The 21,578-nt window shown below is 29.2% G+C and overlaps 2 protein-coding genes across 3 annotated transcripts in view; one reads left to right on the top strand and one right to left on the bottom strand.

Annotated features, from left to right (window-relative positions):
- LOC142321416 (NBAS subunit of NRZ tethering complex-like) overlaps window positions 1-8,310 on the top strand; it is a 147,783-nt gene extending 139,473 nt beyond the window's left edge. For both annotated transcript variants that reach the window (XM_075359486.1, XM_075359484.1), the window contains exons 40-42: window positions 1,142-1,247; window positions 2,818-2,943; window positions 5,663-8,310. In XM_075359486.1, the coding sequence (XP_075215601.1) occupies window positions 1,142-1,247; window positions 2,818-2,943; window positions 5,663-5,938 (508 nt within the window). In that variant the 3' untranslated portion in view covers window positions 5,939-8,310. The remainder of the gene's footprint in view (window positions 1-1,141; window positions 1,248-2,817; window positions 2,944-5,662) is intronic.
- Window positions 8,311-8,602: 292 nt separating this feature from the next.
- LOC142321417 (putative ferric-chelate reductase 1 homolog) overlaps window positions 8,603-21,578 on the bottom strand; it is a 237,390-nt gene continuing 224,414 nt past the window's right edge. The window contains exons 12-15 of the mRNA XM_075359487.1: window positions 20,149-20,395; window positions 16,833-16,945; window positions 13,546-13,662; window positions 8,603-8,831 (exon numbers count right to left, since the gene is read on the bottom strand). Of these exons, the coding sequence (XP_075215602.1) occupies window positions 8,694-8,831; window positions 13,546-13,662; window positions 16,833-16,945; window positions 20,149-20,395 (615 nt within the window). The 3' untranslated portion in view covers window positions 8,603-8,693. The remainder of the gene's footprint in view (window positions 8,832-13,545; window positions 13,663-16,832; window positions 16,946-20,148; window positions 20,396-21,578) is intronic.

The raw sequence follows: 21,578 nt of genomic DNA, 5'->3' as shown, positions 1-21,578 counted from the left end.
AAGCATGTAAAAAGTATATTAATGACAATATGTTAAGCATGATAGGTTTTTACTATATTTTTTCTAAATTGAATTTGAATTACTGGTTAGTGAAGACTTAATTATATGAAAATGGAGTGGTTTATGTAATAAAGAAATTAAATTTGTTATTAACAATACAGGTTATACAAAAAAGAATATCTGAGTTTTAAAGCTGTTTAATCTTAACTTTGACTTGCAATAATAAATCGCAAATAAAATGAAAAAATAACTCTTGACCGTTTTTCCCTACAAGTTTTCAGTGAAATGCCTGCATCTATCATCTTGCAGCACATTTCCAACTGATAGGAAAATTTGTCCCACACTTTTAACCGGCATGTCTGGAGCAATGGAAGCGACAGCTGCTTCAATCCTGTACCTCAAATTGGGTAGATCAGTAGGTAGCGGAGGCACAAGATACTGTATAAAATCCCAAAGGAAAAATCACATGGGATTAGATTGGGTGACCCCAGAGGCCACCACAGACAAGCTGTCATTGGGTTCAGACCAACTGATCCAGCAGTTGGGTAAAACATCTTTCAACCAATTCTACACAGAGTTATGCCAGTAAGGAGGCACACCATCTTGTTGCCAAATAAAATTTTCTGGTTTGTCTTGTAGTTGAGAAAAAAGCCATGTATGTATCATATCCAAATAATCAACTACTGTTATGTTTGCTTTGGTGAAAAAGAATGACCTGTAAACTTACCATTAGAATATCACAAGAAAGCATTGAATTTTGAGGAAGCCCTTTTGCATTGTAAGAGTTCATGGGGATTTTCTGACCCTCAGATGTGAACATTATGTATGTTAACTTTTCCACTTGTATATATGAATATTTATATATCATAGTTTCTATTCATTGATTAGTTTTTCTTTATAAAATGTTTATTTACGTTTAAAATGGTTTGTTACAGAGAATTTATTATTAATATTTTAGCCGATAGGATTGTATACTGACTCTGGAAGATAACCTTGATCATATCTGTTAATTCTAAGATGTATTTATATTTTTCCTACATAATTATGAATTAATAAAGGCATTTTCCTAACTCTCTATCTATTTGATACCTCTAATTTGTAAAACTTTGTTATTAACTATTCCTGTTGTATAACTTTTCAGTTCAAGTCCATCTTTGCAGCTGATATTAAAAATGGTCAATTTTAAATCAGATGATCTCTTCTTAATTATTGGGGCTGTTCTCAGAGATAATAAAGTATCTGAACAGGTGTGTTGATCGTTATTAATTTTTACTTTTGTACAATACAAACAAGAAGGTAATTTTGAAACATTAAGTTTCAATTTAGTTTTTAATTTGATTACAGTCGATTTTTATTCTAACTACTTTTGCACTAAAGATTTTTATCAAAGGAATGATCAAGACTTATGTATATATAAAATTAGCATTTTTAATATATTGAAACAATTTTCTGTCAGATAATTTTATTTACCTACATTAAGAACTATGAATTATTTGGTTAGATATTAATTGTATAACATTTAAAACAGCTTTTTGACTCTGGAATAGAATTTTGATATAAAACTAAATAAGAGGTCTTTCAAATTGAGTTCTTAAAAAATGACAGATTGGTGGTGGTGACTTTGATTTTTTACGCATCATTTGTTTTCAGTAGTTTATGACAAATTATAAAAATTTATTATTGAAATGTGGAATCAGTTACAGTTACGTATTTACTTTTTATGATATTTATGGCGTACATATTGACCAAGCAAAAGCACAGTTCATTGTTTGGTTAAGAACTTCAAAGAGAATTTTCTGTACTTGATACTGAAACACTAATTCACAAAAGAAATGCTAGGAGTCAAGAGAATATTACTGCTGCAAGTGTTCACGAAAATCAAAATTTATCAGTTCCACATCGTTCACAAGAATTAAGCCTTTCTTCAACATCATGATGAATTTTGCATTGAGATCTTTGTCTACCCCGATATAAGAGTCAACTAACTCAAGAGTTACAGCCACGGGACCATTCTTTGAGCAGACAGTTTGCTGATTGGATTCTAGAGTAGCTTTAGGTGGATCCAAATTTTCACTAAAAAATCATCTTTTCAGATGAGGCTAATTTTTAGCTTGATGGCTTTGTAAGCAAACAAAATTGCCATATTTCAGATGATTCCAATTCAACAGCGACCACTAAATTTGAAAAAATCACTTATTATTAGTCTACAATAATAAGTGATTTTATCAAATTTAGTGAAATGATTCATGATTTTTTATTTACAAATTTGGAAAATTTTAATCTAAATGAGATGTGGTTTCAACGGGATGGTACCACATGCCACATAGCTGCTGAAACAATCCAGTTATTCTGTCAAAAGTTTGGTGATTCGATAATTTCATTAATCTATCTATCAATTAGCCACTAAGGTTCTGCGATTTAACTTACTTAGACTTTTTTCTGTGGGGTTATGTTAGTCACAAGTCTATAGCAACAAACCATTAACAATTAATGACTTGAAAGTAAATATTCAACGAATTATTCGTGGAATTCAAGCTGATTTGTGCAAAAGTCATGCAAAAGTTTGTTGATAGACTTGGCTATGTCAAGCAAAGCCATGGAAGCCATATGAATGATATTGTTTTTGAACATAATGTAATGTTATAAGTTTCAAAATAAAAAATAAAAAATTGGTTGATATTACACATAATTTTTGTTTTATTGCAATTTTACTTTATGCACTGATAATGAAAGACCTTATTTATTATTTATAAACTAAATGTATAACTTATTTTTAATAAAATAGTGAATGGCACTAAGTATTCTTATCTCTTTTAGGATATTTTGTGGCTGATTGGTGAATTAGAAAGTAGTAACAATGTTATGTTACCTGTGTGGATTTGCTTATTAAGTTCAAGTTCTGATTGTCATATGAAAGCTTTGTTAAAACTGGAAGCCATGAATGTAAGTATCAATTAGAATTTACTTAATTAAAAACTGACATATCTAAAAGATAGTAATTAAAAGTGGATATTAGAGTGAGAGCAATTCCACATTATATACTAAAATTGACTTCTTCTGCTGGACCTTGAGTTAAATCAAATTGTCGTTATCTTCCAAGGACTTATAGCCTTTCTATAGATTGTCTGTTTGCTCCCTCTATTTTCCATATCATACATTCCTTCTTTTTGCAAGAGTTAACAAATACTAAATAGGCTCAACTGCTTCCCAGATAAAGCAGTGATTCTGCCTAAAAACTTATCCTGAATTTCCTAATCAGGTGATTATGGTGTGTTTATTTTGGTGTAAGTAAATAATATGTTTTTCACAAAATTAATGTAATCTAATTGTTCTGAAAAGAAATTTTGTAGCTTTCTTTTCCAAATACTGATAAAATGATCTTTACATTGAAAGTAATTTAGTGCTATTATTTTATTATACTAACACATTTGTCCTAATACTGTGTTGTTTTTTTTTTTTGTTACAATTTAAACTGCAACACAAAGTTGATAGTATTTTTATGTTAATGGTCTGGCAAATTAGACCAGCTGTCTAATTCTTAAAAGATGTGAGAATTAACAACTAAACTATAAGTTTTAATCCTACTTTTTACTTCAATTCAGATGTGGCCCTTTATTCTCTTAATAAAGGCTTGTATGAGGATCATTCAATAATTAAATACACTAATTGTTCTGAAGCTAAAATGGTTTGTTTAATCATTGTGACTTTTTTCACTTTTCTACATAATCTCCAGCAATAGTAATATACCTGTTCCACCTGTGATTTAGTTTATTTATGCCTGCTGCAAAGAAAGTTTTGTCTTAAAGTCAAAGCCAATTTAGCACATTTTCTTTCACATTGTTATTGCCATTAAAATATTTAACACCTCCTTGGGTTGACCAAACAAGTGGAAGTCTAATGGTGCCAAGTCAGGACTGTCTGGAGATGAGGTCTTACTACCTGATGCAATTTGTCGATGGTTTCCCCGGTTACCTGAGCTGGACGAGACCAGACGTTATCGTGAAGCAGAATGATGCCTTTGTGTATTTGGGTGTTTTTTCAACACTTCACTTTGTTGATAAGCATATCACAATAGTATGCGCTGCTTATTATTTGCTTATCTTGTAGAAAATTTACAAAGGCTGGGCCCTTTGCATCCTAGAAGATTGTCATCATGATTTTTACTGCTGGTGGTCAGGTTCACAATTTTTTCTTTAGAGCCGAATTCATGTTCTTCTAATCAATGTCCTGTCTTTTTTATTTTGGTTCATAATGACAAATCTGCATCTTATCACAGGTTAGAATTTTTACAAAAAGCATCACCTTCCTGTTGAACTGTTGCTTTAGCTCTGTGAATGTGCAAAGTCTTGTCTTCTTATGATGATCTGTCAACTATCTTGGAATCCATCTTGCACTTGTTTTTTGATACTTGAAATTGTTGGAGATAATATAATGAACTGTACCAACATTTACTGTAATTTTTCAGCTATAATCTTGGTGATTTGATAATTTCACGAAATGCTAATTTTAATTAGCCACTAAAGTTCTGTGATTTTATTCCCTTAGACTTTTTTCTCTGGGTTTATGTTAAGTCATACTCTATTGCAACAAATTACTAACAATGAGAGAGTCTATGCAAGTTTTAAACGCTGGAGTTGAAACTTCAGTTGGACTTCCAGAATGGTGATCTTCAATCACTGATATTCAAATTGCTTAAATATTAAATATTTCTTCCCACTTGTAAAAAATCTGTAGTTCATACAACTTATTTCAAATTGTTTTGTCGTATGAAAGTAAATGTTAACCATTTAAAGAAAAAATGGGTCACTGCACGCCGTTCGATTAATCGCAAACTTCAAGTGGACTTGCAAACATAAAATGAAATTCTGAGGTTATAAACAAAACAATTTTACTCAAACAGCTGATCAAAAGTCATTATAGGGTTACCAGATTTTTTTCTAAAAGTATCATAACTCTCTTACCAACTGTTTTGTCTCCATAAGTATTTGTGTCTAATTATTACAACCCTTGTACATATACTCTTGCTTATACCTGTGCTTATTTATTTAAAATATGGGCTTTCTTTTATTATTATATTTTGTTTCATCACTTTTTTCTTCTATTTTTTAATTAAATTTTTGATATGATGGATTTTCTTTTAAACCCATCACTTGTCTTTGGTTGTTTCTTTATAGCTCTTAATATTTCTTTTGTCTTTATGTACGAGTATAATGAAATACAAACATCATTTGTGTGTGTGTGTGTGTGCACACATGCACACACACATACACAGGAATGATTGCATTATTAAAGATGAAAGTTCTTACACAATTTTTACAGTATCACCAAATTTATTGCATTATTTCAAATTTTTTTTTTTTGGATATTGATAATATAATAAATGTAAAGGTAAAGAGCAATAAATATAAATGAAAACTCATCTTGTTTTTTGTTCAAGTAAGCCTATAATAGGCTATTGCTTGTTTATATTGAAAATTTTCTCTAAAAGAGAAACAGATAAACACTGTTTAGGATATGAAGATATGACATGTATTTTAAATGCAACATGAAAATGAGATGTATTATTAATACATAAAAATTAGTTTCTGTCAATGAAAAGTGGATAGAGTAATTTCTGCATTATTATTTTAAAATACTTAATTGAATTATTTATTTGTTCCAGATTGAATTAATCGATGAAGACATTGTAAGAAGACTTGTAGAATTGGGTTTGGCACCTACAGTCATTGAAAGCAGCATTTATACAGAGTTCATTGAGTCACTTATAATATTAGGTGATATCACTGTGATAAGTGAAACTGTACAACAGTTAATTGAAGCTGATCATGTTCCTGAAGCAGGACATTTACTTTTAATTCATTCTGGTGTTCCTCCTCCACTCAGAACATTTTCTGCAGCTCTTGCTATTATTGAAGATTTTAAAAAAATGAAGAATTAGTAAGAGTATCTGCCTCTATGTTTTATATTTGCTATTTAATAAAAAAAAAAAAACAAAAAACAAAAAACAAATTCCTTAATGAAGTTAAGAAATTTTTATTAGAAATCATTAAGTAAAAGCTATTAATTCATTAATTAAGCAATCATAGTACATAGTATAGTACTAATGTGCTATAACATGATAGTCAGAATAAATGGTATCATGTTGTAGTACATTAAGATACTAACACTATTATAATCAATTAATTTTTCTGATGAGAATAGTGTATATAAGATATTAACAGGATAAAATTGTGATATCAGCATCCTCTTGTCTTGAATTTTCAATGGGGGGGGGGGGGAGGTTAGACCATTCTGTTGTTTTATTTATTCAGCGTACGAGAGGAAATTATGTAGTTTTTTTACAATAATAATTAATTATATAAAACAAAATGTTCCTTATATAAAAGTAAATGTTGCTTGCTCCTTCTGCAATCAAAAGCAGCCTTCTTCTTAGCTTCTGCCAGCTCTATCTTTCACAAACTTTTTATATAGTTTTCTGAATTTCATGCTTTAATATAACAGATTACAAAAACATGAATATACATAACAAAACCAAAAATGAGTGCTTCAATTAGCTCTTGCTGTCATGTTACTGACTTATGTGATATCATGTTAAAATCATTTAATAATTTAATATTATTTATTGAATGTTATAAAAATATGATATTAAAAAATATAATGTATTTAGAAATTGTTTATTCTCATAAATAAATTTCACACTTTACTGTATTATTTATTTTTAACTTAGAACATGAGGTTTTTTATTTTTTGTTGACGATTTATTTACATAAGCTCAAAGATTTTGGATGAGAATATGGAATGGAAATTGTGTAGCATATAAAAAGTGCAATGGCTGACCAGGATTTGAACCTGGAATCTTCCAGGTAAAAGATTGAGACATTACAATTATATCAATAAAGGTTGGCTTTACTAACATTGGAATAAATTTCATTTATCTCTATGATTAATATAAAATTCGATCGAAAAATAACTATATACCTATCACACTAGTACAACAACAACATCAACTTACCTTAGTAGTTGTTGAAAATGATCCCCATAAACATCCAGAAATATCTACATGCATTTTTTCTTGTTCTTGAAGATTTTTAAAAGTTGTTTGTGTGGAATGTTCTTAGTGAAATCATAAATACAATTTGACATTCCTGAAGGCTGTGGGGATTTTCTTGAAAACATTACTTTTTGTATAACCCCAGAAGTAAAACTCCAGTGGGCTTAAGTCTGGAGTATGAGTTGGCCTTTGATTCCGAGTGTCTTCAACAACCTCATTCAGTATCTTCATTGAATGCCTGACTGTATGGGCAGTTGCGCTGTCTTGCTATACTATTATTTATAGACACTTTAATTTTGATGTGGACAACTTTGGATCACTCTATAAAAAGTAAAAAAAAAAATCCCTTTTTTCCAAAGTAAAATTCTTATTATGCTCGAGGGATTGCTTGTAACTTTTGTTTATAAAAATGAAAAATTACTCTGAAATTGAATTGTGGAATATACTAAATAAAATTGTGTTGGGGTAAATGTTGCTAAAAAAAATTGTGAGTACAAGGTTAATTAATTCACATATTGCATTTTTTTTTTTTTTTTTTTTTTTTTTTTATAGTGTATTTGGTACTGCAGTGTTTTTACAAAATAATATTTCTAAAGAAAATATAAATTCATTGCACATTATTCATTCCTTTTGAATATTTTTGTATGAAACTGAAAATAAATTTGTTGTTCAGTGTAGTTATTTAAAATCTGAATTTCTACATCCAATAGGCTAAAAAAAAATTAGTATCGCAATAACATTAAAATTGTACAGTTAAATTATTAGTAATTTGTCTACCAATTAATGCTTTGTCCATATTTACACATAAAAAATAGTTAGAGAAAGTAAGAACAAATTAAATATTAAGGAATCCACAAACACGAGTAGAGATTGTAGATAGGCTACTTTGAATTATATTTTTAATGTCTGCTTATGATACCATATTTGGTATTTTTTTAAATCTTTTGTTCATACTACCTCACAGATATAATTAAAAGCCAAATAACAATGTTATATTTATAATATTATAATTTAAAATTGAAGTTGCTAATTAAATAGGGTTGTATTTGTTCAATTAGCATATATTTATTTATTTTTTAATACTTTTTTTAAATGATTAATTCCATCACAAAAGCTTGAAGCTTGAATAATGTAGTGGTGATTTTTTAGTGTATGATTATCACTAAGCATAATCAGCTGTGTAGTAAAATTTAGTGTATTTTTAAATTTATATCTTTGTAAATGTTTCTTCCTATTTAGATGATTTGTAAAGATTTGGTTCTGAAGATGAGTCATTAAAAATTTTTATGCACCACTTTCTGTAATTATTGTAATATAAGATAAATGATCCTTTGCAAGTAAGTTAGTGATTCCCTTATTTGCTAGTTAAAAATAAAGTTAAATTAAATATGTCTGCTTAACAGATATTCAAATTGCAATTTACAAGTGCAAAATATTCCACCAAACATGTCTCAGTGATTACTACATGTAGTTCTTACTTTCTCAATAATATGAATTGAAACATTATTCAAATAAATAAAGTATATGAAAAGGAATGAAATATACGCCTGATACAATCTCTTTCATTCTATGTTTAATTAATATTTACATATTTTAATATAATATAAAAAAAACTAGCCTAGTTGTACTTATAATATTATAATTACATGTTCCACTTATTTTGTAATGAGGTCCATTGTCTTTCAATCGGTGCTAGCACCACAATCAAAATAAGTACAGTTGATAAAGCAATAATTACTACAAAGTGAAGAAAAAGTATGAATTTTCGGAAGCCAGAATACTGTAACAAAATTAAATTTTAATTAGACATAGTTTAAAGTACTTATTACTTATTTAATCTACCAAGAATAATTAACCTAATCTTAATTGATTTCTTGATTTAACTGATTTACCACTTTTCACTTAGCCTTCTTTTTTATTACTTGATGTGTCTCTGGTTTTATATATATATATATATATATATATCTTTTGTAACATAACATATAACATAAATACTAACTTCTCTAACTTGTAGCCTTATGGTATGTGCTTTATCTTGTTTAGTTCTTCATTTTGGTGTAATTAAAACTACCTACTCAGTGTATGTAAAAGATAAACCAAAACTTTTGTAACAATGCATCCACCTGTGTGCAGAACATGTTCCATGAGTGCTGTTGGCTAGTTACAACTTTCAAAAACACAATACCATTTAACATTTCATGCTACCATTATTAGTCTTTGAGCTAAAACATTTGGAGTGTCATGTACTCTTGTAATCATTAATGTCAGATTTTTAACGAGGTATAAATAAAAAATTCTAAACATATTTGTGTTAAATTTTGCTCCAGATTCTATAAAATGTTCATTAAGTCATTTGTGAGAATTTGTATGAGCAACTGATGAATCCTTACAAAATATCAGTGGTGTAATAAATAATCGTCTACTGAAGGTATGCAAGCCTACTGACATTGCAAACATCTTGATAGAACATTTCCACTTCATTTTTCATGCTGTTTTGGATATGAAAACATTTTCTGCATGATGGGTGTCACATTTGTTTACAGTCAACCTAAAATGGATACAATTGACAAGGGTGTTTAGACTGATTAATACACGATTCCGTTTAGATTCTTTGGTGTTTTATAATAATAGATGAAACAAGTATCAAACATTCATCATTACATTCTAGAGATCAAACAGTAGTCCAAAAGTGGGTGGGAGCAAATGAAAGTGTTTCAATTCATACTCAAGATTACTGAAGTAAATGATGATTTATATAAACATTTACTAAAGACTACATAACTAATAAAAATTACATAATATAAGATATGTTAAGAAAAAGGACAAACTTATGTGATGAAGATTATTAATTTATTTACAACTTTATATAGCCTTGAACCCTTTAATCTCCATTGCTGGCAGTATAGTCTTACCAACATTTCTTTCATGTTTGATACATCTCGTCCATTTTTTGGGATGCATGCATTGTTGTATCATATTTTCCTTGTTTATGGTTTTGAAACAACCACATTTTAAGGTTATCTTCAATTTAGGAAACTAGAAAACTCCGTTGGTGTCAAAGTTTGAGAGTAGGGTAGCTGAAGCACAATATTGCATTGTCAAGGTGCAACATCCAACTCAGATTTTCTCACAGCTCAGGTTTTTCTGCATTCAGCATCTCAGAAACACTCTAAAACTTGAATTTAGAACCCCTCATTTATAGTCTGACAACATGGAACAAATTCACAGTGAAGCAGGTCTTTCTAGTAAAAAAAAATTACTAACATATCTTCATTTTTTTTATAGACATGCAGGTTTTTTTTTGTTAGGATGAATTTTTCCCCACTCATTATGACAATTTTTTCTTAGTTTCCAAATCATAGCCCTAAACCCCAATTTTCACCTCCTGCTATAATGTTTTTCATAAGGTTTTTGTGTGCATTGGCACAGTCAAGAAAGTTTTGGCTGATGTTAACACAAATCTCTTTCTTCTGATTATCCGTCAGAAAATGTTACACATATTTTCTGGATATATGATTCATATTAATAAAATTAATTCATGATTAATAATGAATTAACATATTAATTAATGATTAATAATGATAAAATTCCATGGCATACCCATTGTTGCTGATTCCCACTTCCTCAGCAGTCTCTTAGACAATAGTGGCAAGTTTTCACAAACCATAGCATAAATACATCAATGTTGTTTGTTAATGTGAAAGGTTGTTCCCAAATCTGACATTTTTATCAGCCTATATTTTGCCCCCTTTAGAATGACTGAGCAATTTATAACACTAGAATCTGCTTGTATAGTTTTCACTATGAAAGAGCACTTTCTTTTTTGTTAGAAGTGGATATTTAGCCATAATAGCACTTTCAATCAGTACAGTAGTGAAGTATAATACCCCATTATGATGGTCCTCTCTTTTTCCAGATAGTATATGAGCACCACACTGTGAGAATCCTGAAAAAACTGTAGCCATAACTTTTCCTGCATCTGGAATCTGTTTTGCCTTGTTTAGAAAACTTTCATCTGCCTTCACTCACTGTTTGGACTCTGGTTTGTTTGGTCTTTGGCATGTAATGATGAATCCTCGTTTCATCAACCATTATAAAATATCAAAGAATCTCAGCAGAATTGCACATAAATAAGTCTAAACACCCATGCCAGTCAGATGTAGCACCCACCAAGTGGAAAGCTTTTTTATATATGAGGTATATTCACAAAGTAAGGACTTTTTGTCATTAAAAAAAATTTAACTCATGAGAAAAGGGTTTTTACTTTTAGTTTTAGTTTACTACATATCTACTTTACTTTACCACATAATCACCGTTCAATTCTAAGCACTTTTCGTAACGCTGCACCAGTTTCTTTAACCCCTCTGCATAGGAGTTTGCCACCTGGGAATTGAACCAGTTGACAATGGCAGTCTTGAGTTCCTCGTTACTTTGAAGCCGTTATCCCCCAAGCCACTTTTTCAAATGCGTGAAGAGGAAGCAGTCACTGATGCAAGATCGGGACTATATGGAGGATGGTCAAAAAGTTCCGAATGAAAATCTTGAATCTTCTTCTTGGTTAAGACAACAGTGTGAGGACGTGTGTTGTCGTGAAGGAAAATTACACTGGACAACAGTTTCTCACAGTGTAGATTTTTTTTTGGATTGCACGCCTTAGTTTGGTGAGTGTTTTGCAGTATATAGTTATGCAGTATTACAGTTATGAACTGTAATTATTGATCCACATTCCATGGAATCAACCAAAATGATGCCCTTTACATCCCAAAAAAATGATAGCCAACATTTTTCGACTCGAGTATAAAGACTGCTTAAACACTTTCGGTTTTAGGGAACTTGAATGGCACCACTGCATTGACCATTGTTTCGGTTCTGTGTAGGATATCCACGTCCCATCGCCCGTAACAATGCGGGAAAACAAGTCATCTTATCGATAGCTGTCCAAAAGCGCTCATCCACTGCACATTCTTTGCTACTTGTGTTGGTCAGTGAGCATTTTTGGCACCCATTTTGTACACAATTTGTGATATCCAAGCTTTTTTATGATAATCATGTAGATAGAGGTGCATCCAACATGCAGAAATTCATCAGCCAGAGCAATAATCATTAATCGCAGATTACATTGCAGTTTTCAGTTTACTTATTCAACGATTTCGTTGGTCTGAATACTGGGCCTGCCACTCACTCTTCGTCATGCACATTTCTGCAGTCATTTTTAAAGTCTTGACACCATTGTCAAACTCCTTCACTCATTACTGTAGGTCCATACCACACACAACTGATGAATTTCAGAAGCTGAAGATATTTTTGCACATAAAAATTGAATAACAGTGCACACTTCACAACAGACAAGAGAAATGATTGTCGCGGACATTGTGATCTGCATTTACCTGCAGGCAATTGATTACTGAATCAAAACAACAGCAGTGACTTCATAAACAGCCAGTAGGTGACCCTGCATACATGAAACTGTGTTCAGACTTGCTAATATTTAAATTTAAGCTGACGGCCCTGACTTTATGAATATGCCTCGTACAAAACATCATATAAAAGAAGTGGCTGTGTTCTGTCAAGATGTGTAGCAGGTTTACATACACTTAGTTTAAAGATCGTTTATTATGAAATTGTGAATTTTTATAAGATTTCATTAATTGTAGCAGCAGTTTATGGGCATCGTAAGCATTGATCATCTTGGATGGATGTATTACCATGTTTTTAAATTCAGCAGCCCACATTTTTACCATCGAAAACAAAAGAGAAGAATCCTTTAAATGGAATCTAACTCTTTTTGTATATCTGTTGAGATTAAACTTTTTAAAACAGCTACTTATAGCAACTCGAACATCAGTTTTATCATTTTTCATGTCAAAACTTGATCGACGCAAACAAGCAACATTGCATGCAAATGCAACTGTTGCATGTTGCAAAACTTCACAGCACATCATCTAAAAAATTATATTTGATAGATATGGTAATCATTTGGTCATATTTGCACTACCTCTGTATCAGTGCAAGAACTTTCCAAATGACCCTTGTAATATTAGTTTGTAATAAAAAAAGGGTGGAAGGAAAGGTTTTATATGAGAAAATAAATATGAAAATATTTTTTGTTGTGTCTACTGAAAATTCTTTTTCCTTGATCTGAAACTTGAATGTAATAAATATGTCAAAAGTACTTGATACAACACTTCTGAGCTTTTGACTATTGCTATTTTTATTATTATGCAGTTAAGTTTGTTATTTTAGCAGGTCAGAATGTTATATGGATTTTATGATAAAAGTTTTTGAGAAATTATCTGTGTTTAAAAGAGAATAAATTGTTGTCAAGACTATACAGCTAACTGTATAATTTAATGAGTTCAATCTCTTCTTTATGGATGTACTATTTACAGACAATTTGTAGTGTGTCAAGTATAAAGCCTATTTTAATGGCAATTTAGTTCTTTGGGTAAAAAGAATCTTAAATATTAATTATTGATCAATGATAATTTACTTACCACTCCGTCTCTCTTCCTATCCATGTTGTTTAAAGGACTTCTACTTGTATGCATGTCATTCATAGGGAATGCATTAATTCTTTTGGCACCTTGTCTTTCACTTATACAGCCAAATAACTAAAAAATAAAATTTGCATTTATTGCAATGTAATATGATATCTATAACTTAAATAAAAATGAAGATGCTTGAAGTAAAGTCGAGGATTATTTTCAGTTTCATTGATCTATAAATTATACTAAATTTGTATTTGCCCATTTCATGAAGTTTAATATGAATCAGAGCCATTTGAGCAGAGTAAGGAGTGGGGGAAAAGTATACTTTAAAGATTTAGAAAATGAGACAAAAGCATTTTTTAGGATGATACACAAAAGTCTATAATCTTTGCACAAAGATTGTACAGAAATCTTGTGTGTAATCCTTGATTCATTTCATCTTATATAAAAAAATTCATAAATTAAAAAGAGATGTTGAAGAATGCAGTTATAATAGTTTTAAATTTCAGTTTCCAACATCTTATTTTAAACTTTAACTTAGTGAATTTTTCATTACATTTGTCTTAAATAATTGCATTATAACTCTCAGTGTAGTAAACAAGGAGTGGTTTTTAAGGTTTTTAAAAATCTAATGTGATTTAAGGATATGTATATCATTTTAAATAGATATTTAAAAAAATATATATATATAAGTATAAAATTTAACTTATTTATACATAATAAAAATAAAAATAAATTAACTTATATGTAAAAAACGTATGATAAATTAATGTGAAATGTAAAAACACACAAAATGTGACTGACTTATGAAATAGACTCATGTTTCAAGTGAATTCCCAAAATGTTCTGTTTTAGTGATTCAAAACCACAAGAAGAATAAAGAGTGGATCAAATTGCAATAGAGATTACTCAAAATTATTAAAATTAAATTATATTGTATTATAATTATTTTGACAACATAATAATAAACACTATTTTCTATGAGAATGAAAATGCAGTGTGCTGCATATAATTGTGATAAATCTAACCAAAAAACCCAATTTTAGCTAAACTAGACCAAGATTAAAAGTAAAACTTTTACTTGTGGTGCTTCCTAAAAACTAAAACCACGTAAATCCTAAAAATGAGTTTTACTTACAAACAAAAACGACCTTTTCACAAGAAATAAACAGAATCATTGTGCAAAATTTCAAAAAGTATTCAAAGAAAAAAATTATAAATTCTACATGTTAATTTGTTTTATAAGTTTTTGATAAAATGTACAAGGATGTCAAAAATTATTTTTGCCAAGAAATAACAAACTAACTCGTGACTTAATCCTGGTTAAAACAGAAACAAACTAGGGATGTATAAACAAGCAACAGACAACCAAAAATAATTTTTAAATATTGAAGTCACAAGAATGATGTGAATTTTGATTACACAATCCAAAATTTAAGAAAATCTTCTATGTATAGCTAAGCAGCTTATTGTTAATATGTCTGCTTCATATGTTTATAAGCAATGTGAACATTGTCATATAAACTGTTCAAAAAACTGCAGAATTAAGTTTCTAATAATAACTAATGTGTTTTGAAGGTATCTGAAAATGTGTGCATATAGCAACTTTCTAATCATGAAGCATTGTCAGAAAAGCTACTTAATTGCGCTTAATACAATGTAAAATATAGTCACTTTAAGGTTTAATTTGTTTTCTAGCACTATCTAATCTTACTGTTTATTTTTCATCCTCTCCTATGTATTCAAAAAATTTTAACAATGCTTTTCAGCTGATTTTGTATCTATCCTTTCAACAATTGATCCAGTTAGGTTTGCTATGGAAAAATTTGTAAAAGTTTTAAAAATAAATCCCAGATATGCTAGAAAAGGACACCAAAGTAAATAAAGAAAGCTTTCTGATAATTAATTTTTAAAAAGCTCACAATGTTTGGTGATATTTGTTATTATTATTATAATTTTATTTAAGCCATTGTGTATTATGTATTTATCACATATAATTCTTTTTTGATAGCTGAATTAACACAACATTTTATGGTAGTCAATTTTGTTGAATAAACATGTTAGTAAAACAAAGAAAAATTTATTTCTTTGTGTTACACAAGTAAAGCATGAGTTGAAATATGTAATTTATTTTGAAATCTGGATATTTTGATAACAAATAGTCCAGCTCAATGTCAGATATATGGCAAGCCTAGTTTAGTGTCCTTATTCACAAAGATCAGTTTAATTTTTATTACAATAAAAAATTACATGGTACTTCTAATCTGTTATGCTATATTAAATGTTTTTGACAGAAAACCATTTTAAACTTATCAATTAATAATAATAGGTAGGGTATTTCATTTTAGATATAATTACAGGGAAAATTTTAACCAATAACCTATAAGGAATGGTTGTCCATTCAAGTGAACTGCAAGTAATTTCTAGAAACTGAAGTGAAAAAGCAATATTCAGTTGGAATTGCTAGTTGCAAGCTGATACTAGCCATCAGCCAGCAGGCTATTGACCGGAGAGAAAGTTTGCTAAAAACAAAAAAATGCTGGTAATCTTTTCAATGAGAAATGCAGTTTGTTGAAAACAAAAAGTAAACAGTTACTTATTATAATCTTTTTATTAAGTTTAGAAGTATAGTTTTTAAAAATAAAAGATAAATTATTCATTCAAACTAATCATGCTTATTATTAAATGTAATTTTAAACTTAAATTACTTGTTACTCTTAAATAAGTAGTATTAAAAATCATTTAAAAGATAATTTGAGCTTAATTTCATTTAGGAAGTGAAATAAAAATATTTATTAAAAAACAAATTGTGATATTTTGCCAAATTAATGTAGCTACTGCAATATAGCATTATAATTATACAAATTAAATGTATAATAATATTACATACTGATTAATTTATTATTCTATTGTGAATTAAATAATTTAATAATGCTGGTTATTCAGAAAATTCTGCACCTTCACGTAAATCCTGTCTCTTAAGAGTTCAATAGGTAGCAAATAGAATTGGTAAAGATTGGGATAGTTTTATAAAATATTACTCAATAAATCCAGCAGTTATTGTCAAATAAAATTATTTACTACAAATGGATTTTAATTTAGTTAACACCATACAGTAGTTTATTGAAACTGCAGTATACCTGAGGATTTTTTCCTGATCATTATTTTTTATAAAATGGAAACATTCAAGACTTAAAACTTCAGTCAATAAACTTTGTATGTTATTAAAAGATATTGACAGCTTTTTTTAATAAAAAATAATTGCTAATTAAAATATATATACATATACTCACTGATAATATTAGATGTACTAGTACATAAAATGCAACAAAAGCAACTAATATCCAATCCATCCAATCTGGAAGCTCTGCTTTCTTTAGTTGCACAGCTAAAAATATTGCTACAACTGAAATAAAATGTTCAATATCATTAATACTTTACAAGAAATTTTTAAAACATAATAAAGAAAATATTATATTCTCTAAATTAAATATTCTGCTGTACAATCTCATCAAAGAAATGTATATCTAAACTTCCAACCATCTAAAAGTTGGTAATATACACTTGATCACAGCAAATGATTCATTATAATTTTAGTGCAGTAAAATTATACTGTATATTTTAAGCTTTGTAGAATTTAGATTTTAACACTTTATTATGTAAGTTATTATTTAATTTTAAAATATTAAATGCCCAATACTGCTAAGGTAATGGAAACCATCAGAAGGAAAATGAATGAATGATTAGAACAGTGGCTCCTAAACTGTATGTCTCAGCTTCCTTACAGGTGCACTGCATTATACAATTTTAATAATTTTATTTCCTTTTCAATTTAATGTCATAGGACATGATATCTAGATGAGCTGGTGCAAACCGCTTAGTTACAGATTGTGGACACTAGTATCTTGATTGTTTAGTAGTTTCTCAAATATTCTGATACCTTGTATTCATATATAAATAAATGTGGATTTTACACAGTTTTAATTGTTCCGTTAGTTTTTGGAGATTGTATCAATCAAATATTGTTGTGATCAAGTAAAGTTAAGTTTTTAAAGTAGTTTTTCATATCAATTTTTAAAAATGCATTGATTTTTACTCAACAGCAATAAGTATTGTGAGAGTGAAAATAAAGAGGGCATATCGTCAACCAGTAGCAAGAGTGTAAAAATTAAAAATAAGTAACAGCTATTTGGACTTTGTTTATGTTGACAGACATCAGTGACGAAGTGAAACCACAGTATGTTTTGTGTATGAAAGTTTCGGCACCAGATAGCATGTACAAAGTAAGTTGAAACACCATTTAAAAACCACTCGCCCCAGTGTAGTTAGGAAATTGTGACTACTTTAGCAAGAAACTAAAAAAATTAAATAAACAAAAGAATAGTTTTTATAAGCAGGCATCAATACCAAACATTGCTTTGCTAGCATCTTACAAGGAAGCCATTGAATTAAAAAATGTAAGAAGCCTCAAACAATTGCAGAAGAACTCATTCTACCAGTTGATGTAGATGTGGTAAACATTATGATCAGTGAGCTTGCTGGGAAGCTACGTTCAAAAGTACTTTTGACCAATAACACCATTAGTCACAAAATACAGCTCATAGCAAAGGACCTAAATGATCAGCTAATTGGAAAATTAAAAGGAAAGGATCTACTGTGTTATTCACAGGGAAGCACAGATCAAAATATCCGAGTTCTGTATTGAATCAGACCTTAGAATAAATAGGAAGTTCAATAAACTACAAAAACTAAAGCAAAGATCTTCAAAAACTGTAAGAGAATGTGGAATCTGAATACATGTCTTTGTTGCAGTACAGCCCTTCATAATGGCTTTTTTGGTGGTAGTGTGTTGCCTTGTACGTTTGAACTGGAACAAGACATTTACATTTTTTGACCTCCAATGGAACTGAATTCTCTTGAGGTATGAAATTCATTTTTGAAGACGCTTATAACAATTTTGAGAAATATTTTCAAATGATAATATTGATAAAATTACATGGATTCAACTTCTGTTAAATTCCATTGCTCAATCTAAATTTACTGTTGCAGAAGAAGAAATATCTGTTGTCTTGTGACAATATGTTGAAAACAAAATTAGAGCCTGGAATTACTGTAACTTAATTTTGGATGTCAGTAAAAAATGAATATCCACTCCTAAGTGGTAAAGCTCAGAAAATTTTAATTCCATTTGCGATTTCTTGTTTTTGCAAAGCTGGGTTTTTGGTGATAAAATTTAAGTATGGCACAAAAATCAATGTGAATAAGGAAATGAGGATGGTTGTGTCCAATTCAGTAACACAAGTTGAGAAAATATGTGGTGATTAGCGAGCTTATCCATCCCATTAATTATTATAATTAGTTGAATTTTATTTTTTTGTGATCTAAAATGCATTTTTTTACCTAACCTTTGCAAAAAATTATTGGCTATTTTGCAAAGTGTACTTGTTAGAATTTTACATAGGGCACCTTGGGAAAATCTTGATTCATCAAGGGTGCTGAAAGTCAAAAATGTTTAGGAACCACTGGTTTAGAAAATAAAATTAAGGCAAATTTTTGTTACAAACTAGAATATTCTTTTTATATTTTGAAACCCAATTATTCTTTGAACTTTACATGTAATGAAATATATTACTTTTCATTTATTTAGAAAAATTGCTCAGCAAACAAAATTATTGAAACAGCAGAGATAGTTTCAAATTCTATGACAAAATTCAACTACACAGACTTGTAAAAGAGAAAATAACAATCTTGAATTACCATTTCTGGTTATTCACTTATATACTGAATCGTCTTTGCAGACTTGTTAACGCTCCCTAATTAAGCAGGATATCCTTGATTTGTGTGTTTTTCTGCTCTCCATTCCAATTTGGAAAGGGTTTCTCCCAGTTTTTGAAAATTATGAGAAATGTTAGGAGTATTATTGTTTTAGAGCATTGAAAATGTTTATTCTAATTTTGAAAACTTACACTATTTTATGTTAAACAATTTTTAACATAAAATAATACTGTATATAACAGAAGAATTGGTGGGTTAGAGTTGTAAATATACATTTTTTTTCAGTGTATGAAAATTACTAATATATTAATAGATACTGTTCATTTAAAATATTTAAGAATATTTTAATTTAAATGTCGTAATAACTTAAATTATAGTTCGTTTTTATTAATAACAAATGTTATTGAAAGTAGACCGTTGTGAAAGTTGTTAGCAGTAGTGCAAAATAAGCATTTAAGTATTTAAATAAGTAAATACTTAAGTATTTTCTTTGTATTATTTAAAATCTCAAGTTATGATCAAGTAAAAAAATGCTTAATGGAAATAGAACAATAGAAAAATAGTAGATAACAATTTTTAGTATATTAAATTTACACATAATTTCCCAAAAAATTCTTATTTGAAATCCAAGTCCTTGGAAAATTTCCTTTTATGTACAAGATTTGCCAAATCAATGATTAATCCACACATGTAGTGTGGTTCATTGGAGGCTACTTTAAAATAATTTTTATGAGCTGTATGCCATATTATTTGCAGTATTAATTATTTTTTTGTTTTAATTTATCATTATCTTAAAGACAAAGCACAATTTTTAAAAATTCACATTATACTTACTTGCAAAAATATGTGCAGTATTTCCAACAAGCCAATGAAGCCAATTGAAAAGTGGTCGTCTTCTACCACCAGGATGAGGCCTGAAAGCTGCCATGAAAGGTTGGATAAAGCAAAGCACACTAGCCACAACACCAAGTATTGCATGTGTCTGGCTGCTTCCTTGTACCCATTCACCTATCTCAACGAATATTAATACAAATCCAGCTATGGTAAGTAACCAAGTCAGTATCATGAAAAATCTGTGCCACTGGAAAAAAAAACATGAAAAAACTGAACTCATATGTAAACTGGTATAAAAGTACAAAAAAGTTATTTACTGTTAGTATTATTTGGTAAATTCCTGTTTGTTCTTTTAAGCAAAAATTTATATTTAGATTAAATAAAAATAAATTAATTACAATAAGGTTAATAAAATTTAATTTTTGGTAATTCAATAATTCTGTAGCAATTCGTGTAGTAAACTCTAAGCTTTAGAAGATTTTATTCTAGACATCTTATTGTCACGAAATTTCTAATACATTCACTGAGTTGAATCGTCATAACACACAAGTAAATTTTTTCTGGATCCCTAGCCATGTTGTATTCCTGGGTAATGAACATGCGGATTCCGCTGCTAAAGATCCATGTAGCCAACCATCTTTCACCACTTACTTTATTACAGACTTTATTAATTCTATTAAACATACTCTTCAAAGAAGGTGACTGCTACAGTTAATAATAAACTTGGCACATCAAAGATACAGTGTTACCATGGAACTCTTCATGCAGAAAAATTCACCAGCTGAGAGAAAGTGTTCCTGTGTTGATTATGATTAGGACATACCAGAACTACTCATGGATACCTGATTTCAGCAGAAAATGCAACTCTGTGTATACAATGTGACTGCCACTTAACTAAGCACTATATCCTTGTGGACTGCATATATTATGCGGCCATATGTCGCAAATTCAAATTACTGAGAGACATGCATCTCATCCTAGGAAATAATAAGAATGTACTAGACCGGGTATTGTTACTTCTAAGAAAAATCAATTTACTTAGTAAAATTTAATGTTAAGCAACCATAAATTTTGATCTTATTTTATTATTCGTGTTGAATATTTTATCCTAATGGTTACGTTTCTTTTATTATTTTAGTTTCAATACTATTATTATCTTAGTTTTAAACTTATTTTATTAACTTCTTAATATCTGAAAAGGGGGCTTTTCTATAATATTTTTTACCAGGTAATGATAATGTAAGCATTTTTCTCCCAAAAAAATAAAACAACCTTTATTTGTTACAAAATACTGTTTACCCAATTTAGTATCAATATTCATTTTGATCCATTTAATACCCCCAAAAAATAAGTAAAAGATAATTCCCAAAAATAATACATCATTGTACTTCATTTTTCAGTTATAAATATTTATGTTTAAAATACGTTTG

The sequence above is a fragment of the Lycorma delicatula genome, chromosome 3, assembly GCF_047948215.1.
Source record: "Lycorma delicatula isolate Av1 chromosome 3, ASM4794821v1, whole genome shotgun sequence".
NCBI classification, from domain to species: domain Eukaryota; kingdom Metazoa; phylum Arthropoda; class Insecta; order Hemiptera; family Fulgoridae; genus Lycorma; species Lycorma delicatula.
The sequence above is the reverse complement of the archived record's forward strand: the minus strand, read 5'-3'. Positions and strand labels throughout refer to the sequence as shown.